The sequence below is a fragment of the Nuphar pumila genome, chromosome 13 (assembly GCF_984573655.1).
Source record: "Nuphar pumila chromosome 13, dmNupPumi1.hap1.1, whole genome shotgun sequence".
NCBI classification, from domain to species: domain Eukaryota; kingdom Viridiplantae; phylum Streptophyta; class Magnoliopsida; order Nymphaeales; family Nymphaeaceae; genus Nuphar; species Nuphar pumila.
The window spans coordinates 27,278,044-27,302,846 of NC_143261.1; the positions used below are offsets into that span (position 1 = coordinate 27,278,044).

Below are 24,803 nucleotides of genomic sequence, written 5' to 3' on the forward strand. Positions count from 1 at the left end.
CTATGCCATTTTGTTGAGGTGTATGTGGACAGAAAATCTGTCTAGTGATCCCATGATTTAGTAAGTACTCAGTAAATTCTTTTGAGATAAATTCTCCCCCACCATCACATTGGAAATGCACAATATTAGAGGAGTATTTGTTGCGGACTAAGGCATGAAATTGAGTAAACAAGTGAAACACTTCGGATTTATGCTTCATAAAATAAATCCAAGTGTATCGAGAGTAAGAATCAATAAAAACAACATAATATTTGCTCCCAGAAGAAGAAGAAAGAGGAGCTGGTCCCCAAACATCAGAATATATTGTCTCAAATAATTTGGAAGCTCGTTTATTTATCAACTGAAAAGGCAAGGCATGGCTCTTACAAATATGACAATTAGAGCACATGTCTGACTCATTGGCAGGACTCAGACCGGACTTGGAGATGAACCCATTCTTAACAAGATCACGAATAAAAGAATGACTGCAATGACCTAAACGGCCATGCCAAATGAATGACCTATCATACTCTGTTAAAGCAACAGGATGAGGACTAGGAGAAGACGGAACAGAGACACTTGACGCAGACACTGTTGGAGCTTCCTCAAGAACGTACATGTTGCCCTTGCGAACACCCTCAGCGAATGTCTTCTTGGTTCGAGCATCCTTGACATAAACAGAAGATGGAGTAAATTCAACAGAGGAATTAGAATCATCAATAAGCTTAGAGACAGAAATAATATTTTTCTTGATATTTGGAACAACTAGAACATTTTTCAAGGGTAAAGAACAGTGAGACAAAGACACTTGTGCATTTCCAATGTGGGATATCTTATGATGGGATCCATCTCCTGTAACAACTGAGCCTTGAGCTAAATAAGGGAGATCACTAGAAAGTTTACCTGCATTATCAGTCACATGAGTTGCTGCACCAGAGTCCACATACCAAGTTCCTTCCTCATTCTGTTTAAAATTGATCTTGGACATAGCAGTCATAAGAATTTGTTGCACATCTGGAGGAATATAGTTGCCTGGCACATGTGAGCTCGTCTGCGTGTTATCGCGTCGAACCCCTTTGCCTTTGTTCTGCGGATTGTGCCAACACTCAGACTTTACGTGTCCCTTTTTGTTACAATAAAAACAAGTAGGGATCCTCCGTGGGATATTGCCCTGTGTGGTAGCCTGAGGAGTAGGAAGGATTCCTCTTCCCGTCCCTGGTTGCACATAGAACCCTCTAGCACGATTCCCTGGATGAGAATAAGTGTTTGTAACAAGAACATTGTGTTGACCATGCGGCAATAAGTCCTGACGTTGCAATCGGCTGGCTTCATGTTGAAGCAGTTTTGCCTTGAGATCTTCAAATGAGGGAAGGGAAGGCAACACCTCTAAAGCAGTACAGAAGACATCGAAATCAGGTCCCAACCCACTTAGGACTTGTTGAACTTTGTCTTTATCGTTAATAGGGTGTCCCACAATGGCCAGTTGATCGCTAATATTCTTCAGTTCAGTCATAAACTCCAAAACTGATCTAGTACCACGCTTGCAATCTTGAAATTGCCTCTTAAGTTGAAGAAATCGGGCTTCAGAAATTTGGGAATATGTTGTGGCTAAGGCCTGCCACAACTCTATTGCAGTGAGATCATCATCAATCCCTGCGAGCACTTCATCTGAAAGGGTTGATGTAATATAAGCAACAAGAGCTTGATCATGTGTCGTCCATGTATCATAATCTGGATTAGGCTCAGTTAATGTGCTTTCAACTTCCCCGGCAGCATTCTTCACATCAGTCACATTGAACTCAGGTGGTGCAGGAAGAGAGCCATCAATGTGGCCATAAAGCCGATGACTCTTGATAAAGGGGATAATTTGACGTTTCCACGTCAAATAATTGGTTTGATTGAGTTTTTGAGAGATAAGTTGAGAAAGAAAGCTGGAAGAGAGGGCAGCCATAGAGGGATTTAAGATAAAAATAGACGAATTTGGGATTTAGGGCAAAATTAGGGCAAAATTTGAGAAAATTAGGGGCGGATTGAAAATTAGGGCAGAAATTAGGGCATAGTGGAGACAAAAAACAGATGGTGTTTTCGGAGTAAGAGGAGATCTTCACGGTAAGAAAGAAGAAGAAGAGGAGAAATAGGGTTATTTGGGAGAAAGAGGGATTCACGGCAAGAAGGAGAGAGGTTTAGGGATTTTGGGAGAGAGGAACTTACGATCAAGAGAGAGATCCCGCACGATATGTCTTCAGCCCGAACCTGGCTCTGATACCATGTAAGATTTTGATATATGTGGGCTGTAACAAGAGAGATAGAGAGGGAAATAGGAAAACCTGAGAGAGAGGAAGAGAGGAGAGATAAAGTAGGGGCGCAGAATGCTTCTCCCCCTTTGTATCATTCTATTTATACTCAAAATGTACATTTTACAAAATACATAATAAAAAAGGAATGTAATTACAAGTATGCCACCGCCTAGAGGCGCGTGCCTTAGGCGGTGTTATGGATTGGATCAAGATCTGATCCAATCCAAATATGTCTTCTTAACAGTTAGTTCATCTTGTTGTGAAAGAAATTGAAGCATATATTCTCAAATCCACAACATGAAGAGAAACAAACTCACAAGCAAGCGTACAGAGGATTTAGTATATGTTCATTCAAATCTTTGACTACTTTCGCAAACTAATGATGAATACATGTACTAATTTGCTCTCTTAATTATTTGATTATTTATTTTTTCATTTTTCATTTAAATATATTTTTATTGTATTTAACATTTTCAAATTGCGTTTGTAACGCAAACAAGGAACATCTAAATTTTGGGATGTAAACCCAGAAGAGTGTGACTTCGAGGGAGACTATGATTTCAACATGACAAACATGGATTTATCTGAGCATAGTCTTCCTTCTAATGATGCATTTGATGACGAAGAAGAAAATTATTAAGATCCATTACTTTTGGTATGTAATTTAGTTCTTTTCTGTTTTACTTATTTGATCGATATTTAGGTTGATTTATGTAACTGCTTTACTTATTTGATTGATATTTAGGTTGATATATTGTATGGATAATGAATGATATTATAATAATGTTAACTGTTAAAACTTCAAAATTATATATATATATATATATATATATATATATATATATATATATATATATTTACATTTTTGCCATGCCGCACCCCCGCACCCTAGGTTTTTTAAAGTGCCGCACCTGCACCCATGTGACTTAGTTATGATGTTGATGATGATGGGATGATGACGAAGCACGAGGAATATCATCTTGGAACATCCCAAGTTCATCATCATCCCTCTTATTCGGTGTCATCCTTTCTGAGTACCAATATTCAAAGATAGAAAATTAGATCAAAAGGCACAAGAACAATGAGAAGATGAATAAGGGTGGGTGATGTTGCTACCTCTCTAAATGAACATATGAAGATGTTGGTGAAGATGGGTAGGCTGCAAGAAGAGTTGTAGAGGATGATAAATTACACTAGCACCTGCATTTGCACAGAATGATGGTAACAATATCCGACTATGATGATGGTGGTGGTGATGGTTATAATGATATTGATGATTGGCAAAGAGGGCAAGAGTTGCAAACGACGGAATGGGGATGGCATTCCCATTAAATTGGGGTTTCAGTTAGGAAGAGGATAGTTTGGTGAATCATGCAATGGCAATGGAGAAGGATGGTCATGGCCATATCCTCGTATACCATAGGTATGATATAGGTTACATACATGGGAAGTAGGAGCTTTCTAGGGCACCTCGACCCTGCATCTCCGCCATTGAGAGAGATTGTTAAAATCCATTGCTGCAAGTTCGTCGATCGGAAATCCACTCCATTGAGAGAAATGTGAAGGTGGGGCAATTATGTGTTTTGATATCACTAACCGCATCTTAAACCAGTGTTAGACTAATTGCGTTAACCTGAAGCATCAGTTTGAACATTACTTTCAAATTTTGGGCTGTTAGTTATAATATTCAAAACATTAGGTGCTTGCTTGTGAATATGCCAAAAGGTAGGCATCCTTTTATAAATTGTTCTTAGTTTTTTTATGTTTCATTGCATGCACGTATTTATGTATGTATATATTTGTGTGTGTGCATATTATTTTCATATTTTGAATTATTTTTATATTTTTTCTATTTTTTAAAATGTTGAGATTTTCCCAACATGTTATAGAAAATCTTATAATATCTCAAGATATTGCCTCAGCAAGATATAGCTGAGGCATGACTATGCTTTTAACTAATCTACCATCTGCCTTATTAACCAACTGGTATATGCATGTGGCATTTCAATTTATCATGTGTCCCATGGATACTTTGAAAATAAAAGCTTCAAAATATCATTTAAATGAACACATAACACTATTAGCACAATATTTTCCTAAAACATTATTTTTCACCTTTTTATTTTTGTTTTATAAATCCCTTAGAGCTTTTATTTTTTTTTTCCTAAGAAAACATTTTTTAAATTTTCCAAGAAAACCTTTCTTGATATTTTCTTTATCTAATAAAAATATTAGGCATCCAGCTTCCAAGTTCAAATTAATATTTCTATTAACTAATTAGGTGCAGTGCATTGGCGATTGTCATCGCACAAACACTACCATGTCACGCCAAGAATGCTCCATGTACTGCATATGGTGATCTCATGACGCTTCTAAATCAAAGACTGTAAACCCGTGTTGTTAAAAACATGCTTCAAGGCACAAAAAGTGCGCTTCACCTCAAGGCAAAGCCCTTTTGTGCCTTGAGGCGTGTGTGTATCGCAAAAGGACCAAGGCATGCACCTTATAGGCCTTGAGGCATACGCCTTGAGGTGAGGCACGTCTCAGGCTGAGGCGCACGCCTCAAATTGATTGAGTCAAATGGGATCAAAGCCCTGGCTTGACTCAAATCTAGTAAGTAGAAAAAAAAAATAGGGGAGGCCCGATGAGTTAGGGCACTCCTCTCTCTTTCTCTCTCTCTCCTCTGCCAGAAGAAGATGAAGAGGTACGTACCCTCCTCTCTCTCCTGCTGAAAGAAGAAGAATAAGAGTACTCTCTCTCTCTCTCTCTCTCTCTCTCTCTTCTCTTCTTTCGTTTTTCTCCTTCTTCTCTTCTTTCTTCTTCCCTTCTGCTTCTTCTTCCTCTCTTATTTCTTTCATTTTTTCTTGTTCCCTTCTTTCTTCTTCCCTCCTTCCTTTTCTTCTTCAGTTCTTCTCCTTCTTCTTCTACTTCTTTAGTTCTTCTTCTCCTTCCATCTATCTTTTTCATTTTCTTAATGACTGAATTTTTTTGCAATTAATTGACTGTGTATAAAATTTGTATATGTCAATTTTGTTAGTTTGTTTATGCTTTAGTTTGTTTATATAAAAATCGTACATGTTAAATTGTTACTTTCAGTTTATGTAATTATTTCCAAATATGCATGTGACTGTGTATGCACGTGTAATTGACTGTTAGACCATGGAAATTAAAAATAATTTTTTTGTTAAATGAAAATGTTTGTTTTTTTTGTTTGTGAGACTAAGTGTAGATATGGATTATCATGTGTGATTTTAGTAGTGTGATAGAGCTAATTTTTCAAATAAGCATGCATGAAATATTATATTAGTTTAATGTTTGTTTAGAACTTTAGATGAATTTGTGTGCATTATATGATGATGTTGAGGAATTTGATTGTTAGTGATTTTGTTAAATTTTCATTGAATGCTCATATATTATTTGTTAGATACTTAGATAGATCAAGTTGTTGTGTTAATGTTACTTTTATTGTTTTACATGTTATTCTCATATTTTTTGGTATTTATTTGATATTTCATATTTTATATTGGTTGTTGCTTCATGAATAAAGCATTTTTTATTTATTTGTATTTTTAGATATTTTTTAAAAAGTTTTTAAAAATACATTTTTGAGGCTTATGCTTTATGCCTAGTTTCATTTTTGGTGGAACGCTTCGCTACGCCTCAACGCTTTTTACAACATTTCCGTAAACTGATCCTCCTGTCCTCTACCATGTTGTGAGGAAGAGTTGTTTATCTTACATAACTTTTGAGTACACCATAAGCCAAAATTTGTTCCTATTAGAACATGGAACAGATATGGGGATATGGATCCAGTAAAGGATCCATATCTGATACAGCACATACATGTTTTGTAGTTTAATGTAATATGAATTACTAATACAGGGCAGTTTCGTCCTTGTAAAATATTGTAACCCTATTAAGTTAATGATGTATTAGTGTTGCAGTAACCAAAAAAGTTTACGGAAATGCAAAAAAAAAAATGCCGATTTCTCAAGAAGAGCTCTCTCTCTCTCTCTCTCTCTCTCTCTCTCTCTCTCTCTCTTCCCCATCGTTTCCTTCACCAAACACGAGTGCTCAAGGCAGTTTTCACATGGTATCAGAGCACGCTGTATTTCTGGGCGTAAAAGGACCTTCCTCAGGGACATGAAAAGCCAAGTTCTCTTCCTTGACATCAGTCTACGTGAACTAGCCAAGATCTGCTTCAGCAAAAGCCGAGTTCTCCTCGTTCTCTTCAGAACACGTGAATAAGGTATTCCTCAGGGACGTGAATCAGTCCACGTGAATTAGATCTTCTCCTCAAAACTGCAAAAAAAAAATGCCAAGTTCTCGTTCTTTTCAGAACACGTGAATCTGGTCTTCCTCAGTGACGTGAATCAATCCACGTGAATCAGGTTATCTTCCTATTCCCCTATTCCTTTTCTATCATCGTCGACTACATGATTTGTCCCCTGCACCTTTTCTTTTCCAGCAACGATTAACTATCTATATCGCAGATCTGAAAGACATCCAGATCTGTTGTGTGTGTTCCAACTGATCTGAAATAAATTCAGATCTTCCCTCGTTTCCTGTATTACACCTTGTTTCATGCACAACAGTTTTTTTTCTCTCCTAGTTCACGCAAAAAAAAAAAAAGGCCGAGTTCTTCTTATTCCTCGTGACTTCATCTCCTTTTCTTAATTCACACAAGCAACTGCTGGTCACGTCTTCTTCTTCTCCATTCATTCACAATTTACACAAAAGGCTGAGTTCATTTCTTTTGGTACCACTTTCTGTCATAGATCATAAGCTGCATCATTTTATGATAACAGTCTAGATTGTTTCTGTCATAAGCTGTGTCACTTTATTCTTTATTTTCATAAGCCTACAAATGGATACTTCAGGCAATTTTGGTCTTTCTTCCAATTTCTTGGGACAGCTAGTTTCGGAAAAACTGAATACAAATAACTATTTGACTTAGAAAAGGCATATTACCCATTTTATTCGCAGTCAAGATCTTTCAGGTCATTTGGATGGCTCCACTCCAATGCTTCCGGAATTTGTCACAACCGAAGCAAAAGAGGATGGAGGAATGTCAAGCATCATTCGCAATCCTGTTTTTATTGCCTGGATGAAACGTGATCAGGCTCTTGTCACGTACATCACTTCCACACTGTCGCAAGAAGTTTTGGTTTCTATTTCTAATGATTGCACATCTAAAGTATTGTGGGAGACTTTAGCTCAGACCTACTCTCAGATATCAGAGGCTAAGGTGTTGTTTCTTAAGCGTGAATTTCAGCTTTTAAAGAAGGGAGCAATGACCATTATTGAATTTTTAAACCAAGTCAAAAGTATCACAGATCAATTAGCCATTTTTGGATATCCAGTGTCAGATAAAGAAAAGGTGCAACAAACACTGAATGCCCTGAGATCAGAGTATCATGTACTTGTCACTTCTTTATTATGCTTGCCTTTGTTGCCCAGTTTTGAGGAATTACGTGCTAAACTCTTCCAGTACGAGATGTCTTTGAAAAGCATATCTGATGCTTCAGCAGGGCAATCATCTACGCATGAGATTCTTGTCACAGGGACGTTTGTTGATCGTGCACGAGGAGGGCGTGGTAGAGGCAGGGGAGCCCAAATCCAGGGAGGACGTGGATTGCTACCTACTCCAAATTCCACTGCCAGCTTTTCAAATAATGTTCCCACATGCTACCAGTGCAACAAACGAGGTCACATCAAAGTCAACTGCTGGTTCAACCCACAAAATCGTAATAGAACACAAAACAATAGAAATGTTGCTACATTAGGAACTGCAGGTACTTTTTGGGTCAGTGATGATGCTAAGGATCTTCTCTTATCTGCTATGGCCAACTTGAATCTGAAACAGAACGATGATGGAATATGATATGTAGACTCTGAGGCAGCAGCTCATGTCACTGGCAATGCAGGTAAGTTTTCTACTTTGACTCCCTATTTTGGCAAATCTAATATTGTAATTGGAGATGGGACTCACCACCCTATTTCAAACATAGGCAACGTCCTCATCCCTTTGTCCGAGTCTTCATACATTCTTTTATCTGATGTTGTTCATGCACCAAACATTAAGAAAAACATTGTCTCTGTTTCTAAGCTTGTTGACTCTACCAATTCATCTGTGGAATTTACTCCTACTTCTGTCTTTGTCAAGAATCTTCAAACAAAGGAGATGTTCGATAAAGGAGAGCGACGTGGCAACATGTATATCTTCAATGAAGATCTAGCCGCCAGTGTCCTGAAGCCCAAGTCAGATCATGTCTCCAAAACCATTCTAAGTATATCCAAATGTAATAAGTCAGATATTTGGCATTCTCGTCTTGGTCATTGTAGTCAAGTCTTTATTGAAAAATTAATGTCCAACGGTTTTCTTTCAGAGTTTGTTTCACCTTTGTTAAAAGGCAAAGTATGTCCCAGTTGTCAGGTCTGCAAAAGTCATGTACTTCCTTTTCATCAAATAAATAAAAGAACTTTCATGTCTTTTGAGATAATATGTTCTGATGTTTGGGGCCCAGCTCCCAATCCTTCTTCTTCTGGAAGTAAATATTATGTATCCTTTATTGACAGTTTCTCTCGTTTTACCTGAATATTCTTTATGAAGCACAAATCAAAGGTTTTCCTTATTTTTCGTCATTTTTATGCCTATGTCAAAACCCAATTCTCTCAAAATATTTGAACTCTCCAATGTGATGGAGGTGATGAGTATTCCTCCAAAGAATTTTTAGATTTTCTCCAAGATAATGGGATACATCGTAGAATTTCTTGCCCGTACACTCCACAACAAAATGGAATTGTTGAACGCAAACACAGATACATTGTGGAAAGTGCAATGAGTATGATGCATGGTTGTAACTTGCCTATTGGACTTTGGACAAAAGCTTTTCATATTGTCACTCATGTGATAAATTGCCTTCCTATGTCTATCCTTGAAAATCAATCTCCCTATTATGTTCTCTTTGGTGTACATCCTGATTATGATGAATTACGAGTTTTTGAATGCACGTGTTATGTACATATCGATAAATCCATGATAACTAAATTTCAGGACAAAGCCTCTATATGCCAATTTGTAGGCTATGCAGATGAACACAAGGATTACAGATGCTATGATACTGCCAGTAAGAAGATCAGAATCTCCAAAAATGTTGTTTTTAATGAAAATAGTTTTCTGGGAAATGAAGCTGATCACAATCGTGATCATATTGATGCAGCTGCTAATTGGTAGAATCCATGGCTCAGAGCTCATTTCACACGCTGCAGAACATACTACTCTGGCCCCTAAAAGCATACATGATGAGATGACTTCAGATAAGGCATCAGAAACAGAATGTCTGAGATACAAAGGAAACGTTTATACCCGGAGATCCAAAGAGCAGATAGATATACCTGCTGAAGAACATATGGCGTTAGCCAATGACAGAGAGGCACCTAGAAGATCAGGCAGGATAAGGCATCCTATTGAAAAATGGGTAAGTTATGACAACTTTTCTATAGATTTTCAGATCTTTCTATCCAAGATTGAAAAACACGAGGAACCACTTGGATTTTGTCAAGCTATTCAATCTAATAAATGGATTGAAGCGATGAATGAGGAGATCGATGCATTTTATGAGTGTCAAACATGGGAGATAGTTGGTCGTCCTCCAGATAAGAATGTTGTTGGCTCAAAATGGGTATATAAGATTAAATATAAACCGGATGGTAGCATTGAACGATACAAGGCACGCCTTGTTGCCAAAGGTTTCACTCAAGAATATGACCAGGATTATAATGAGACATTCAGCTCAGTGGTAAAAATGGGAACTATTTGTATTGTTCTTGGTCTCGCAATTGAACATGGATGGACCCTTAGTCAGCTTGATGTTAAAAATGCATTCCTTCATGGGGATTTAAAGGAAGAGGTCTACATGGAGCAATCTCAAGGTTATGCAGAAGGGAAAACAAAAGAATATGTATGCAAATTAACCAGCTGTATGGTTTGAAGCAAGCCTTCAGGCCATGGTTTGAAAGCTTCTCTTTAGAAATTCAGAACCATGGTTTCTTTCGTTACCAACTAGATCATTCTCTATTCATATAAAGGGATGGAACCACTATGGTTTTCTTACTTATATATGTTGATGATATTGTGATCACTGGTAATGCTCCAAATCATATTCAACGAATCAAATTTTTTTTAAGTATGCGATTTAAAATGAAAGATCTTGGGGAACTGAGATATTTTCTTGGTGTAGAGGTGGGCAGACAGGATGAAAAAATGCTATTAACTTAACACAAATACACTCTTGACCTTTTGGCCAAAGCAGGAATGACAAATTGCAAACCTCTGCCCACACCCAATGTTGTCAATCAAAAACTCAGTCTTTGTGATGGTGAGTTATATCCAGATGCAGGCAAGTATCGCAGTTTAGTGGGTATGCTACAGTACCTCACTTTCACTAGACCAGACATTGTCTATTCTGTAAATCAAGTATCTCAGTTCATACATGAACCAAAAATTGGTCATATGGATGTTGTCAAACGCATTATTCGTTACTTAAAAGGCACGGTCGGTGATGGACTCACATATGTACAATCTTCATGGAGAACAACAAAACATGACATATTGGCCTATACAGATGCAGACTGGGCGGGGGATCTAGATGAGAGGAGGTTTGTTTCAGGATACTGTGTTTTTATTGGAAGAAATCTTGTTTCATGGAGTAGCAGAAAGCATAAGGCAGTGGCGAGATCTAGCACAGAGGCAGAGTATAGATCCATGGCAGCCACCACAACAGAAGTGACCTGGATTAGGCATTTACTTAAAGAGATGGGAGAGAATATCTCAAGTTCAACTCTTATGTGTGACAACAAAAGTGCTATATAAATTGCGTTCAATCATGTTCATCACAATCGGACTAAGCATATTGAGATTGATCAACATTTCATCAAACAAAAGATAGCAGACAGAGAAATTGAACCGATCCATGTGTCTTCAGAAGATCAAGTCGTTGATATGTTCACAAAGGGCCTCACAAGTAACCGTTTCTGGTATCTGAAGAACAAGTTACACATGGTTCACTCCCATGCGCAACTTGAGGGAGGGTATTAGAACATGGAACAGATATGGGGATATGGATCCAGTAAAAGATCCATATCCGATACAGTACATACATGTTTTGTAGTTTAATGTAATATGAATTACTAATACAGGGCAGTTTCGTCCTTGTAAAATATTGTAACCCTATTAAGTTAATGATTATTAGAATATAGATTGGATATGGATCCAGTACTGGATCCATATCCATATAGAATAGCCTCACGTGGTTTGATACATCATAATGTATTTTACATTACTAACCAAGGGCAATCTTGCCATTGTAAAATATTATTGTAAACCTATTCTACATTAATGATGTTTAGTGCAGCACACAGGGATTGAAGTGGCTGCCGATTCCAAGGAAATCCCCTCTCCTCTCTCCTCTCTCCTCTCTCCTCTCTCCTCTCTTCCCACTCCTACTTCTCGGTATTCACGATAGAACTGCCAATCCAAGCAGTTTTAACATGGTATCAAAGCAGCCGATTAATCTGGGCATAACAGTGCTCTCGTGAGGGATCGTGAAAGTGACAAGCCTTCAGCCGAGATTTTTCCCTCATCAGCGATCGTGAGCAGTCCCTCAACAGCCGAGACCTACCGTGAACCTTTTCCTGCCAAGCCTTCAGCCGAAATTTTTCCCTCATTCAGCCGAGATTTTTTTTCCTCATCAGCGATCGTGAACAGTCCCTCATCAGCCGTGACCTACCGTGAGCCTTTTCCTGCCAAGCCTTCAGCCGAGATATTTTCCCTCATCAGCGATCGTGAACAGTCCATCACAGACGAGCTGAGTCTTCTATTCAGTCGAGTTTCACAGACGAGCTGAGTCTTCTCATCCTCCTCTTCAGAACAGCCGAGTTCCTCCTATTCAGCCGAGTCTTCTGCTCTTCATCCCCTTCAGCCGAGCCTTCAGCTGAGTCTTCTGCTCTTCATCCTCTTCAGTCGAGCCTTCAACCGAGTTTGAAACAGGTCACGCCTGATTCATTTCTTTCTCTCTTCCTTCTACTACTGAAATACTTCTTTTCTATCAACTGTTTCTTTTATTTTACTTCGCTGAGATTCCTTTCAGCTTCATTCCCATTCATCGCCTGAAAATCCTTTCCCACGCTGTCGTTATTTTCTATTTTCTTCTCCATCAATTTTGAACATCTTCTACTTAACCTTTTATCTTGAAATTGCTCTGTCGTTTTATTGCTTCAGCCACTAGAGTTTTCATTTCAGTTTCAGTCACTAATACTTCAGGCAAGCCGTATCTTCTCCTTGTCAACCAGCTACCAATGGATACTTCAGGCAATTCGGGTCTTTCTTCCAACTTCCTTGGACAACTAGTTTCAGAAAAATTGACTACCAACAACTACCTGACTTGGAAAAGGCAAATTGCTCCTTTTATTCGTAGTCAAGACCTTTCAGGTCACTTGGATGGATCTACTCCTATACCTCCAGAATTTATCATAACCGAAACCAAAGAAGATGGAGGATTGCCGAATACTATTCGCAATCCTGCATTTGTTTCCTGGATGAAGCGCGATCAAGCTCTTGTTGCATACATCACTTCCACATTATCTCAAGAGATATTGATTTCCATTCCCGATGATTGCACATCCAAAGTTTTGTGGGAGGTTTTAGCTCAGACATATTCTCAGATATCAGAGGCTAAAGTGTTGTTTCTCAAACGCGAATTTCAGATGTTAAGAAAGGGGACAATGAGCATTATTGAATTCTTAAATCAAGTTAAAAGCATTACGGACCAGTTAGCCATGGTTGGATATCCAGTATCAGATAAAGAAAAGGTGCAACAAACATTGAATGCCTTGGGATCCGAATATCATGTCCTTGTGACCTCCTTATTGTGCTTACCTACATTACTCAGTTTTGAGGAATTACGCGCCAAACTGCTTCAATACGAAATGACTCTGAAGAGCATGTCTGATACTTCAGCTGGACAATCATCTACGCATGAGGTTCTTGCCACAGGAATGATAATTGATCGAGCACGAGGAGGACGTGGCAGAGGCAGGGGAACTGCCATCCAGGGTGGACGCGGATTATTACCCACACCAAATTCCACAGCCAGTTTTTCAAGGAATGTTCCCACATGCTATCAGTGAATAAACGGGGTCACATCAAAGCCAACTGTTGGTTCAACCCGCAGAATCGAAACAGAGCGCAAAATAATAGAAATATTGCTACACCAGGAACTGCAGGTACCTTTCGGGTCAGTGATGATGCTAAGGATCTTCTCTTATCTGCAATGGCCAAGTTGAACTTGAAACAGAATGATGATGGAATATGGTATGTTGACTCCGGGGCAGTGACTCATGTTACTGGCAATGCAGGTAAATTCTCTACTTTGGTTCCCTATTCTGGAAAATCAAATATTGTAACTGGAGATGGGACTCACCACCCTATTTCTAACATAGGCAATGTCCTTATTCCTTTGTCTGAGTCATCTATTTCTTTATCTGATGTCGTTCATGCACCAAATATAAAGAAAAACATTGTCTCTGTATCTAAACTTGTTGACTCTACTAATTCATCTGTGGAATTTACTCTTACTTCTGTCTTTGTCAAGGATCTTCAAACGAAGGAGATGTTCGCTAAAGGAGAACGACGTGGAAACATGTATGTCTTCAATGAAGATCTAGCCTCCAGTGTCTTGAAGCCCAAGTCTGATCATGTCTCTGAAAACGTCCTAAGTTTATCCAAATGTAATAAGCCAGATCTCTGGCATTCTCGTCTTGGTCATTGTAGTCAAGTCTTTATTGAAAAGTTAGTGTCCAATGGTTTTCTTTCAAAGTCTGTTTCATTTTCATTAAAGAATAAAATGTGTTCCAGTTGTCAAGTTTGCAAGAGTCATGTACTTCCTTTTCATCAAATAAATAAAAGATCTTCTATTCCTTTTGAGGTAATATGTTCTGATGTTTGGGGTCCAGCTCCCAATGCTTCTTCTTCTGGAAGTAAATATTATGTATCCTTCATTGACAGTTTCTCTCGTTTTACCTGGATATTCTTCATGAAACACAAATCAGAGGTTTTTCTTATTTTTCGTCACTTTCATGCCTATGTTAAAAATCAATTCTCCCAAAATATTCAAATTCTCCAATGTGATGGAGGTGGTGAGTATTCCTCCAAAGAGTTTTTAGACTTCCTCCAAGATAATGGGATACATCGTAGAGTTTCTTGCCCGTATACTCCACAACAAAATGGAATTGCTGAACGTAAACACAGACATATTGTGGAGAGTGCAATGAGTATGATGCATGGTTGTAATTTGCACATCAACCTTTGGACAAAAGCTTTTCATACTGCCACTCATGTGATAAATCGTCTTCCTATGCCTATCCTTGAAAATCAGTCTCCCTATTATGTTCTCTTTGGTATACAGCCTAATTATGATGAGTTACGAGTTTTTGGGTGCACATGTTATGTACATGTTGACAAATCCATGAGAAACAAATTTCAGGACAAAGCCTCTATATGCCAATTTGTAGGTTATGCAGATGAACACAAAGGGTACAGGTGTTATGACCCTATCAATAAGAAGATCAGAATTTTCAGAAATGTTGTCTTTGATGAAAATAGCTTTCCAGAAAATAAAGCCAACTATGGTCGTGAACATGGTGATATGGCTGATAATTGGTATAATCCATGGCTCAGTGCTGAACTTATCTCACATGCTGCTGAATGTACCGCTTTGGCTCCTGAAAACATACATGATGAGACGGTTTCAGATAAGGTGTCGGAAACAGAATGTCAGAGATACAAAGGGAATGTCTACACAAGAAGACCCAAAGCGCAAACAGATGCACCTGTTGGAGAACACATGACATTCCCCAATAATGTGGAGGCACCAAGAAAATCAAGCAGGATAAGGCATCCAATTGAAAAATGGGTAAGTTACGATAACTTTTCTATGGATTTTCAGATTTTCCTATCCAAGGTTGAAAAACATGAAGAACCACTTGGATTTTGTCAAGCTGTTCAATCTGATAAATGGATTGAGGCGATGAATGAGGAAATAGAGGCACTTCATGAGTGTCGAACATGGGAGATAGTTGGTCGTCCCCCCGATAAGAATGTTGTTGGCTCAAAATGGGTGTATAAGATTAAATATAAACCGGATGGGAGCATTGAACGATACAAGGCACGTCTTGTTGCCAAAAGGTTCACCCAAGAATATGATGAAGATTACGATGAGACCTTCAGTCCAGTAGTGAAAATGGGAACCATTCGCATTATCCTCGGCCTGGCCATTGAGCATGGGTGGAGCCTTAGTCAGCTTGATGTCAAAAATGCATTCCTTCATGGGGACTTAAAAGAAGAGGTCTATATGGAGCAACCTCAAGGTTATGCAGAGGGAGACCCAAAAGCATATGTATGTAAATTAACCAGAGCATTGTATGGTTTAAAGCAAGCCTCCCGGTCATGGTTTGAAAGCTTCTCCTCAGAGATTCAGAACCATGGTTTTATTCGTTCCCAACTAGACCATTCTTTATTCATATACAGGGATGGAACCACTGTAGTTTTCTTACTTATATATGTTGATGATATAGTGGTCACTAGAAATGCTCCAAAACGTATTCAACAAATTAAAGTTTTGCTGAGTATGCGATTTAAGATGAAAGATCTTGGAAAGCTAAGGTATTTTCTTGGTGTAGAGGTGGACAGACAGGATGGAGAAATGTCATTAACCCAACACAAATACACTCTTGATCTTTTGGCCAAAGCAGGAATGACAGATTGCAAACTTGTGCCTACACCCAGTGTTGTCAATCAAAAACTCAACATTTGTGATGGCGAGTTATATCCTGATGCAACCAAGTATCGCAGTTTAGTGGGCATGTTACAGTATCTTACTTTTACTAGACCAGATGTTGTATATTCTGTAAATCAAGTATCTCAGTTTATGCATGAACCAAAGACTGGTCATATGGATGCCGTCAAGCGTATTCTCCGATATCTAAAAGGCACGGTGGGTGATGGACTCAAATATACTCAATCTTCATGGGCAACACCGAAACATGACATATTGGCCTATACAGATGCAGACTGGGCAGGAGACCCAGATGAAAGAAGGTCGGTTTCAGGATACTGTGTTTTCATTAGAAGCAATCTTATCTCATGGAGTAGCAGAAAACAGAAAGTTGTGGCAAGGTCTAGCACGGAGGCAGAATATAGATCTATGGCAGCTACCACAGCAGAAGTAACCTGGGTTAGGCATCTCCTTACAGAAATGGGAGAGAGTATCTCAAGTTCAACCCTCATGTGTGATAATAGAAGTGTTGTACAAATTGCTTTCAATCCTGTTCATCACGGTCGGACCAAACATATTGAGATTGACCAACATTTCATCAGACAAAAGATAGCAGACAAAGAGATTGAACCAGTCTATGTGCCTTCAGAAGACCAAGTTGCTGATATGTTCACAAAAGGTCTCACAAGTAACCGCTTTTGGTATCTGAAGAACAAGTTGCACATGGTTCAATCCCATGTACAACTTGAGGGAGGGTATTAGAATATAGATTGGATATGGATCCAGTACTGGATCCATATCCATATAGAATAGCCTCACGTGGTTTGATACATCATAATGTATTTTACATTACTAACCAAGGGCAATCTTGCCATTGTAAAATATTATTGTAAACCTATTCTACATTAATGATGTTTAGTGCAGCACGCAGGAATTGAAGTGGCTGCCGATTCCAAGGAAATCCCCTCTCCTCTCTCCTCTCTTCCCACTCCTACTTCTCGGTATTCACGATAGAACTGCCAATCCAAGCAGTTTTAACAATGATGTATTAGTGTTGTAGTAACCAAGAAAGTTTTGGGCTGCCAATTTCTCAAGAAGAGCTCTCTCTCTCTCACACACACTCTTCCCCATCGTTTCCTTCACCAAACACGACTGCTCAAGGCAGTTTTCACAGTTCCTTCCAAGGTCATGCATTGGAGGCTGGTCATCTTCAGCAAGATTAAGAAGGTGATTACAGCTTGCCTTATTCTTGTTATTGGGTTTTGCATTCAATCTTGTGGAGAACTTTATATTGAGGAAACCAACCAGGAAATTCTCTAAAAAATGCGATTGTTCGAGATTTCTAGACACACTTCAAGGTGCAAATTGTGTCACTTCTGAAGAGAAACAGACAAGCCTCGATGATACGTGAAGTGCATATCCCTTTATATTGGAAACATGGTTTCCAAATACACTTATTTATTTATTTATTTTGAAAGGCAAGCTGGGGTTAGGCAGAGCCCCACCAGTTATTCAAGGTACCACTGGGTTTTGAACCTGCAACGTCTCACCACAAGAAGACATGCACTGACAGCTCCTACCAACCACGCCGTTGGTCCAAATATGATTCTTTGGAAGTGCAGTTTTCAGGCACTCCCAGCTGCTTCCAATTCACTTATCTTTTGTGCATTGCCTCTTGCTTCAGATAGACCTAAAAGGCCTCTTCCTCCCCCTTTCACTTCCTGCAGATTTGTGATTCATATTTCCTTCCTAGGGTATGATAACTAGAAACCATAAATAGAAGTAGAGAGAACTTGGAATATTTTCCATAACCAAGATTTCGTTATTAATTAAGATTTAAAGAACTTCCATGCGAGAGAAAGAGAGTGAGAGAGAGAGAGACAAAATCATCCAGTTCTTTTCGCTTTCTATACTCATAAAACTAAAAAGAAACCTGCTTTAGTTCATAATAGTAAACTAAGAATATGACCATAAAATCTGAAGTATGTTCTGTTGTTCCCCATCATGCCACTGCAATCAGATTTCTATTATATGCAAGTTCTTGAAAATGATTACTAATAAAATAAGGCAGCAATTATAACCTACTTGAATAACAAAAAAGCATACCAGGGATGCATTTCTCATTAACATCAAATCAACAAGAAATGATTGCAGTTTCCTAATAAAACAAGATCCACAAAGAGAAGGAATGAGGAATTTTTACATGTTTTTGTGCCACCAGAAGAAACAATGACTTTTGAAACAATAGATGCACTGGTAGAGTCCAAGAAAACCTGCTCACCTGCATGTTCAAGTGAGTAAACAATTCAAAAATAAATTCATCAGTGCTTTTCTCATTCTTGTGAAAAGCGAACCAAGAGTAGAATATGACATGTAAAATCTTCCTACAGAAGAAATGGTTATGATAATTAGAAAAGACATATTCTTGCAGAATTATATGAGGTGACAACGAACCTAATGCAAGTTAGATGGCAAAAAGGTTAAAATGATTTTGAAGCAACAAACTCAAAAAGGACAACAATTGGAAATTTTAGAAAAGAAATACCAAGACAATTCTTCATTAAGAAAGTTATAACCATGTTATCATCCCTAATGCATCAAATTTCATATTTGTGTTCTGTTAGAAAAAGAAAAATGCAGTTGAGGTTTGTAAACTTCTGCTCTGGATGAAAAGTTAGAACTGAAATATGGTTGACAAGAAAATACAAATGGAAAAAGAAAGTTCTTAGTTAATGTCATCCTTGACAGCAACCGAACCGAAAAAACATGGGCCCAATCAAGTTATTTACTTGGCGTGCCACTTTCATCAAATCAAAAAAAGAAAAGTTCGACAAACTAGATACTCAAAAACTTGGGAAACAAATAAAGGAATTTTATTCAACTCCAGATTATATGAAAAACTGAGACAAGATATATGCCTTGCCTCCTGAGGCAGCATGATATAGAAGTACATGTATTTACAACCTCTGCATGAAAATCATTCCTCAAGTCGTTGACAGCAGGCAGCATAAAATTTTATGCATATTCATACACACACAAACCAGTGAGCGTTTCTCCAAATAAAACAACTTATCAAGCACCAATCCAGCTCGTTCCAAAAGAATACTGTATGGTATCAACAGAAATGATGATCACCCACTGGAGATGACAAAAAATAGACCACGGCAGAGATCTAGGGCTAACTCTTCTGTTCACAATGTTGAAAGGATACATCAAACAGAATCACGAGACTTTCGCATTATTTCCCATCATATACCAAAATTTATTGAACCTCATTGTCTGTCTATGTACATTGACACATATATACATGCATAAATAAATAAATATATAGTATTAGTTTATAATGTAAGCAAACCACAATGATTTGGAGCTAGACTGAGCTATACGATATCATTTACAATTCAATCTGCAAATCAGAAAATCAAACCTCGTCTTTGCTTAGAGCCTGACAATGGTTTCTGCGTGATAAACCACTGGGGATCCAACTTCTCAACTCCTTTTATCTCAATCGTAAGATTTTCAATCAAGAAAGGACAAGCATCAACTGCAATACGGTCTGTTTCACAGCTCTCATCCGCAGCATCGGGACTTCGAATCTCAATGGTTGCATTGATCAAATCACCCAGCCTATAGATTTCTCTATCTGTAGTCAATTTTAGGGAAGGAGCAGCCTGATTTGCGTTATTTCCCGCAAGGTGGTCGCCAAGCTTTTCGTACCCACTTCCAGAAAAGGAGGACCTTTGAAGAACCTTGGGTGGCATTTCCTCAATGTGCACTTTCCACAACTTCAACATAAGACTGCTTGAAGCATTTCATGCTTACTAAAGGCAACAAGTACCAAATCAATCTGTTGAGAGAGAGAGAGAGAGTTCACATTAACCAGAAAAGATACTCAGAAAAACAGAAGAAAGGGGATCGAATCCCCGCAATCATCTTCCGAGGCACCCAATAAAATCCAACGAAAAAAATAAAAAGAATCAAAAGCTTTGATAGGAAAATCAACTTACAGGGGATGTAGTGGACAATTTGGTCACACCCCACAACATCTTGAGGAGGAAAAACAATCGAATAACCCAAAAAATTTCTCCAATGCCAGCTAGAGAGTCGAGAAAAACAAACCCCCAATCCCAAACTTTTATCAGAAAATTCCCATCCGAACTACCACAACGGTAGGACGGGGGAATTGAATCATGGAATAGGGCAAACCTGGCTCGAAGGTCACAGACTCGTAGGCCCCGATTAGTTCTTGGCGTGGACGTCAAGGATGGGTTCGAGATCGGGCAGAACGGGGGAGACAGGTTACAGGCAGAGGAGTCGTGTAAACGAGAGAGAGAGAGAGAGAGATTATTTGGAAAAAATACCAAGGCACACCCAATGTTTTGGTTATTTATAAATAACTTCAATCTTTCGGATTTTACACATTACCTCTTAGGTTAAGAAGCTTAACCGCGTTGGACGCATCTGTCCACTGTTCTGTAAATTTACGTTTTTACTTTGTGCAATAAAATGTCAAAATTAACCATTTCAGCTTCCATCGCAACAACCCATTTTTTTTTCTTTTTTTGAAAGGCAAGCTGGGGTCAATGGTTTTGAACCTGCAACTTCCCCAACACAGACGACAAGCAGAGCTCCTGTTGGTGCAACAACCCATTTTTGCACCATGTTCTCCCACATCTTTTTAGCTTTTTTTTTAGATAATCCAAAAGAAAAAATCGACGGATCCTAAATTGGCTGACCTGAGAAGTACACCCAACTTCGACATTGCCACAAGGAACGCCACCTGTGGGTTTCGAGAGCTTATAACGTCGTGCCAACTTAGTGATCCGTACCAGATGAGCACAGCCCTTGTGGGGGCTTCTGTCACCTTCTTGCTGGCCTCTTACCATCAGCCATTACTTTCATGATAACCATAAGGACTTCTTACTCTGAAAAAATCATTTTTACAATAGAAGGTACACCTAGACAAAACTGTATTAATGAAAAGAAAAAAAAAAACGTATGTTAATCGAGAGCTTGAAGAATTGATATCACATTGGAACTAGTTGATTTGCAGACTAGGTCAAAATATGGGAGTAAATTTTTATCCTGCTTTATGAATTTTGGTTGAGATGCATGGTACAGAAGCTATCTCGACAATGAATCTGACCTATGTCATAGGAACGCGACATTTGTGGTCGTGTGTCTCCCATGACATGAGCGGACACGTACTTGCAATATTTTAATGTTATTTAATAGCTTTAAGCGTTATTTTTAATAAAATTTGTTTTTTATATTAAGATATCAAAACATGAAAATTTATTTATTAAACAAAAAATTTAAAATCTGTTCCCTCGTGTCTTATTTTTCAAAAAAAAAAAAAAATCGAACTTGCAGGTCGAATCTGTGTCGTGCATCCTCGTGTCTATGTTACATAGGATGTGACTCTCTTGGCGGTCTTGTGGACGCTCTGAGCTTCAAAGCAAGACCTCCTCTAGCCCATCTTCTCCATTATTTTTGTGGTGCATTTCATGGAGAGAGAGAGAGAGAGAGGCCGTCATGGGGCACTAAAAAGGGAAGCAGATCAGGTCATGTTGAACATGAGCATTTGTGCTCATGCCGACATCGTGGCCATCCGATTTGCATTTTCAAAAGCTCAAAAGTCCAACAAAACCAAGTGGCATTCATTCAAAATGCAAACAGACGGCCACGTGGGCATGAAAAAAAACGCTCATGTTCAGCATGACCTGATCTGCTTTCACTAAAAAAAACACTCATGTTTTTAATTTCATTGAGTCATGCATAAAAGTTAACTTTGTCACTTTTTTTTGGAAATTCCCCACCGTTACATTGGTAGGCTTGTAATTGGTAAAACCCTTGAGGTCTCTCCTATCCCCAAGACTACACCAAGCTTAGACCTTGAGACAAGGGATGCCTCCTACAATTTTTGAACTCATGACATCCAGCCAGCTTAGTGGCATTTACAAAGTAGCTTTTGTTAGGTGAACAAAGCCCTTGTGGGTAAAGATGGCAGTGGACAGGGGTGGGGCGGGGGGAAGGAAAAAGGTCTCTACTACCGCCCATCTCAAAATTTTGTCCTTCGTCCCCGCCTTCATTTTCTCACGAGTTTTGATTTTAACCTCTATTCTCAATTCATTCCTTGTTTCATGTCTTTTATCTTCGGTCCAAACAGGGTGGAGTCTCGTTTCTTCGATTCTTTCGCCATTGCCGCCTTCCGCTTTTAGAGGAAGAATGAGAGAGAAATAAGAGCTTGGATGATTTGTTAAGAGAAGAAGAGATGAGATATTCGAGAAAGAGTTTTATGTTAGGGTTATATATAAGAGTATAATAATAATTTTGTTAACAGAGATGGGGGACAAGGCAGGGCGAGGCGATGGCAAAATTAAGTCCATCTCCGCCTCCATCCCGACATGGGTTTTGATTTTAACCTCCATCCTATTTTCATTTTTCATTTCATGTCTTTCATCCCCAATCAAAACAAGGCGAGGCCGAGCGGTGCCCTGTTTTCCCTCCACTGCCATCCCTGACTGTGGGCAGTTAACTTCATGTTATTATTTGGAATGACAAAATTATGAGGTTTGGAAATTCATAAACTGAACGTGTTTCAGCTTTCAGAAATATGGGTAAAAGGTAGTTTTAAATGAAATTTCTTGTTAGGAAAATTTAGTTAATGAGCCATCATTTTGCTTTTAATTTGAAAAACGAGCCTCACTTTATGAAATTTTAAATATAAGCTGTACTTTTCTTGAAACAGTGAAATAAAGACCTCAACATGTATCATCTTGAAAAAGGTGATTCCTTTTTGGTTTTCTATACTGTCCTTTGAAAAATTGAAAAATACTCAATCATCCTTAGAAAAGCTAAATAATTTGAACTCTCAACGATGAAGGGAACCTATTGTAATTCGACTTATGATTCTGAGTTAAAGGGATATTAATAAATTCTGGCTTTGGTTTGGCAGTTTTTTCTCATATTAAGAAATTCAGAAACATAAGGCCCATATATATATAATTAGGTCAAAAGGTTGACCCTTAAATGGATTTTGTACTTATTGTTGATAAGCTTTGGTGAAGCATGAGGCGTTGAGGCAGAGCACCGATGCAACCTGCGCTTTTCTTACGTGTATCACACCAAGATAAGAGAGCACGTGAGAACCTCTGTTATCACAATTCAAGTTTTATTTTATAAACAATATATGTTTTTAGGATCTCAAATGATAGATTTGTGGGCTTGACTTCCTGATTAAGTTCAGGATTTATCATTGTAAACAGGTTTTTTTGTTGAGATTATTGAAAAGCTCATTATATGATTTATAATTTTTTAACAAAAGTTCTGAATAAATTTATGAGACATTTTCATGTAAAAATAGCATTTGAACCCGAAATACGAATCAAATTGATTTCAACGAGTCAATTATACTTAAGATATTTATATCTTCGCAAATATATGGCCAAACACAGTTAATGAGCCATAACTTTTTCTCTGAGTAAAATTAAGAGATTTATACGAGTCGACTTTTTTAGTTATGTCGATACGAAGAGAATGACGTACTCATAATTTTTTTAAAAATTTTTATTGAAAACCCATTTTTTTGTGGGACCCACAAAAATATTTCTCAAAAATTATCTTGTAGGACCCATAAAATATTCTATGAAATATTTCATGCGAGCCTCACACCAAAGAAACATTCAGTCTTTATCCAGAAAGCAAAGGGCAAAATAGAAAGGAGGTAACTTCACAAAGGGGTTTCTTTTTCCTATAAATAGGCATCTCCTTTCTCTCTCTTCTTATAAAAATTGTCCCTCCCCCCTCTCTTGCTCTCCTTCTCTCTTTAGAACCTCCTCTACCTAGCCCACTTGGTTTGAGCTTGCTTGACCTGGTTTGAGCCTACCTGACTTGGTTTGAACTTGCATGACCCGGTGTAAACCTACTTGACTTGAACCCAGTTGGGTCTAGTCAAAGTCCATTTTGATCCTAAACTCAGGTTTAATTCACTTGACCTAGACCTAGCCTGCTTGGGCTATGTCTGAACCTGCCTGACCTAGTTGACTTGAATCAAATCCAATTTTATCCAAATCATTTGGATTTAGCAGCTTAACCTGCTCTTCCTTTTTCTCAACTAAATCAAACTCATCTGACCTAGTTTGCCCGCTTGAAGGAAGGTTCAGTTTGAAGCAGACAAAGAAGGAAGGTTCAGTTTGAAGCAGACAAAGCGTTCTAGAGTCATTCTTCACCGATCTGAGGGTAAGTTTGATTTGTCAATCACTCTCTCTCAAGCATTTGCCGATTTGTGTTGTGATATATATCGTATATGTTCTAAAGTAGCATCTGACTCTCGTCCTTGGTTTATGCCCTCTAGGACACTTCGATATTCATGTGCATGCCTTGCGACTATTGTTGGATATTTTATGATAAAAGCTTCTGTGTATTACAGTATATATGTATTTGAGATTATCGTCGCGTCGAACGATGTCAAGACTCTTGCTTTCTGCATATTACATATATATATCTGCTTATACTTTTAAGATTGTCATCGCATCGAACGATGTCAAGGCTCCTATTTTCTGTAATTTACATTATGCTTTTAAGATTATCATTGCGTCAAACGATGCCAAGGCTCATGCTTTCTGCAATTTAAATTACGCATTTAAGATTATCATCACATCGAACGATGTCAAGACTCCTACTTTCTACA

At 38.3% G+C, this 24,803-nt stretch overlaps 1 protein-coding gene across 3 annotated transcripts in view; it reads right to left on the bottom strand.

Annotated features, from left to right (window-relative positions):
- LOC149818180 (uncharacterized) overlaps window positions 1-20,423 on the bottom strand; it is a 42,747-nt gene extending 22,324 nt beyond the window's left edge. For all 3 annotated transcript variants that reach the window (XM_089984831.1, XM_089984830.1, XM_089984829.1), the window contains exons 1-3: window positions 20,119-20,423; window positions 19,539-19,958; window positions 18,315-18,392 (exon numbers count right to left, since the gene is read on the bottom strand). In XM_089984831.1, coding sequence (XP_089840957.1) covers window positions 18,315-18,392; window positions 19,539-19,905 — 445 coding nt within the window. In that variant the 5' untranslated portion in view covers window positions 19,906-19,958; window positions 20,119-20,423. The remainder of the gene's footprint in view (window positions 1-18,314; window positions 18,393-19,538; window positions 19,959-20,118) is intronic.
- Between the last annotated feature and the right edge of the window lie 4,380 nt (window positions 20,424-24,803).